The sequence below is a fragment of the Charadrius vociferus genome, unplaced genomic scaffold, assembly GCF_000708025.1.
Source record: "Charadrius vociferus isolate BGI_N301 unplaced genomic scaffold, ASM70802v2 scaffold39, whole genome shotgun sequence".
In the NCBI taxonomy this organism is placed as follows: domain Eukaryota; kingdom Metazoa; phylum Chordata; class Aves; order Charadriiformes; family Charadriidae; genus Charadrius; species Charadrius vociferus.
This window is the reverse complement of record NW_009650188.1, coordinates 4,782,434-4,785,598: the sequence shown is the minus strand read 5'-3', so window position 1 is coordinate 4,785,598 and position 3,165 is coordinate 4,782,434. Positions and strand designations below refer to the sequence as shown.

Below are 3,165 nucleotides of genomic sequence, written 5' to 3'. Positions count from 1 at the left end.
CTCTTGCGCCCGCACAGGGAACAGGTATGCACCAACCTATACCTATACCCACCTGCCCAGGACATGTTTCATGGGAAGTGGCGGCATGGAGCAGGGCATGCCAGGGGAAAAGCATCCGCGCAAGGAGCAGCAGCGCGGAGACTGAACCCCCCTCGAACTCAGCTTGCAGCCTTTTCACTAACATCCCCAGAGGAACCCAGTGGCAAAAGGCTGAGACAAAGCGCAGGGGAAAGGCAACTGGAACAGTGCCGGTAAGGAGCAGGTACTAAATGGCTGAGTCTCCTCCGTGTCTGAGGCTGAGGGGAGACCTTATCACCCTCTACAACTACCTGAAAGGAGGTTGTAGAGAGGTGGGGGCTGACCTCTTCTCCCTGGTGAAAAGTGATAGGACGAGAGGAAATGGATTCAAGTTATGTCAGGGGAGGTTTAGATTGTATATTAGGAAACATTTTTTCACTGAAAGGGTTATTAAACATTGGAACAGGCTGCCCAGGGAGGTGGTGGATTCGCCATCCCTGGAGGTGTTTATAAAAAGGGTAGACGTGGTGCTTAGGGACATGGTTTAGAGGTGGTTTTGTCAGGGTAGGTTGATGGTTGGACTCGGTGATCTTAAGGTCCCTTCCAACCTTAGTGATTCTGTGATTCTATGATTCTATGGTGTGGAGAGCAGAAGGCTGAAGGGGGGCTGTTTAGTGTTCACTAAACCCCCCAATGCTAGGACTTGAGACACTTGTAAAACAGGTCAGAGGTTGGGTTCAAATAGACAGAAAAAAAAACTTCTTTATGCTGTGTACAGGAAACCTTGCTGGTACAGGGGCCACAGAGACAGTGTCAGAAGGTTCAAAAAAGGATGAGTCTCATTTGTGGACAACAGGTCCATCAACAGATAGTACAGGACCAGACAGGGCTGTACCTGGCAATGGGAGGTGCAATTTAGGTGAGGCGCATGAGCCCAGCCCCGACCCATGCACGGTTCCCCTTATGCTCCCACAGCACCCAGCACTGTCCCACTGGGGACACTAAGGCTGGAAGGGGCTGCGTGTGCCACCCTGTTTGTGCCCCCCCGCCCCCGGGACAGGACTGGCCAGAGGGTGCCCTGCTTCCTCTCTGTTTCTTCCCAGGCCTCCACGAGCTGCCCCCTGCCCTACGGCCAACTTTGTGTCTTGTCCTTGACTATTGTAACCACTCAGTTGTGAGACGTGTGTGTCACGCTACACAAGGGGTGAGCACATGGATGAGTATCGATACCGACGCTGGTCGTATCAGGAAGGTGAGATGGCGTGAGGTGTGCGTGGACATGGCGCAGGTGGCGATAGCAGGATTGCACCTTCTCTCCAGTAGCGCAGAAAGGCAGCAGATTGCTCCGTGACCTGCAGAGCCACCCTGCTGCTGGTGGCCGGGAATGGACAGAGTCCACCTCCCCCCCCAGCAGATTCAGCACATTCTTTAATCATGGCCAACCTCTCACCAGGTGCAGGAGAGGCTGCAAAACTGGGGAGAATGGCAAAGCAGGAAGGAAAAAATCCAAGTGGCTTATCTACAGAGGCCAAGATCTCCCCGAGGGCCCTGCTCTTGGTTGACGTCCATCTCACATCCCAGCCAAAGGCACATTTCACTTCATCTGCTTCCAGCCGTAAGTAAGCAACAGCCCAGGTGGCCAAAGTGGACAGGAGCTGCAGGTATCAAGGGCTTCATGAAAATCAAGGCATTTTACATTTCTCTGTCCCTGCAACCAGCCAGTCCCTTCACCACGGGAGGCAATCAGGAAGGACCACACTTTCCGCAGGAGCACAAGTGTCACAAAAACGGTGGCAGAACTCCAGCTCAGCAAGTGAGAGAGGGGAGTACGTGACAAAATTGGGGGGGAGCTTCAGCCCGTGCGGATTGAGAAGCCGGTTAGCAAAAAGCAGCCTGGCAGGAGAATTAACTGGTGGGTTTAGGACATGAAGTCATCCACCACCACAAAACTGTTACAAAAAAGTGCATTGACCGTTGTGTAATGTTGCTTTTCTTCCTTTAGCATTCACAAAGTATGAGCTGTAGAGTTGTGGAGCTGTAACAACAAATCTGGTCTTTTTTTAACTCGAGTTTGGGGGAGGATTTTATTTAAACAGGAATAACATTTTCTCTCAATCCGGAGAAGAATCAACAGTGACTAGGTGAATTGCAAGGGACACGCTACGTAAATATTTACCCAACATAGTCATCTAGTAACTTTCTTTGGAAACTTGCAAATAAAGTGATACCACATGCAGCTGTCAGAAATCATGAGCCAGTCATCAGCAGGTCTTTTCCTGCTTGAGTTGAACTGCACAGATCGTTCAGCTGCACTTCGAAACCTCCTGATGCGGTATTTGTTGCATCCTCTTTTGTTTTTGCTTTAGAAAACATTGCTCAATGTCTGTGTTCTACTTTCACATCTTAAGGGAATGGCAGTATTTATTGCTGGTACAGAAGGAGGTACGCGTAATTTATCTCACAAACATTCACTTGCTTCTGGATGAAGCTGGAACACATGGTATGCTAGTATAGCATGAAAATCGTTTTAATTTGGAAATGTATGTACAGACAGGACAGTTGCAGAAGCGAAGGCTGAATGGCACTTCCCTCACCTGGCCCTCCTGTTTGAGTGCACCGAACACATACACACCTACCCCATTTACAACCCTGCAAAACAAATACCATCACAAATGTGAACATACATATTATGGAGCATTGTAAATAAAGATACTGCCATTACAGATGTCACTATCATCTTCCTCAATCCTGTCTTTTTCAGTATGTAGAAATCCTTTAGGATTGGCAAACGATTACAAAGAATTAGAATTTGTAAAAGTTGCTCAGCAACTTGTTTCCAAACTGGTCCTAAACAGTTCGCTGCCCTGGTAAGCATCTTTGTGGCAGTGACAGAAAATGTCTGTCCGCTGTGGAAAGATGGGAAAACCAGGTGCACACAGGTGTGTCGCACTTCCAAACAGAACCCTCGTGCACAGCAGGCGACACTAAATAACAACCGTGGAGCGCAGGCACTTTTTACTTGGGACCACCCAGCGCTCCTCCTGATCGCTGCGGGACAGATCCGCAGGCAAACGGCCTGCAGAGCGGAGCCACGACGCCGTCCCTCCGCTGGCCCCGCTGCCGGCGGGGAACCCCCTCCTCGGCCCC

At 50.1% G+C, this 3,165-nt stretch overlaps 1 protein-coding gene across 1 annotated transcript in view; it reads left to right on the top strand.

The window, feature by feature from the left end:
- Window positions 1-1,230: 1,230 nt before the first annotated feature.
- Window positions 1,231-3,165, top strand: part of LOC104293426 (torsin-1A-interacting protein 1-like) — a 12,394-nt gene continuing 10,459 nt past the window's right edge. Inside the window, exon 1 of the mRNA XM_009892931.1 lies at window positions 1,231-1,270. Within this exon, the coding sequence (XP_009891233.1) occupies window positions 1,231-1,270 (40 nt within the window). The remainder of the gene's footprint in view (window positions 1,271-3,165) is intronic.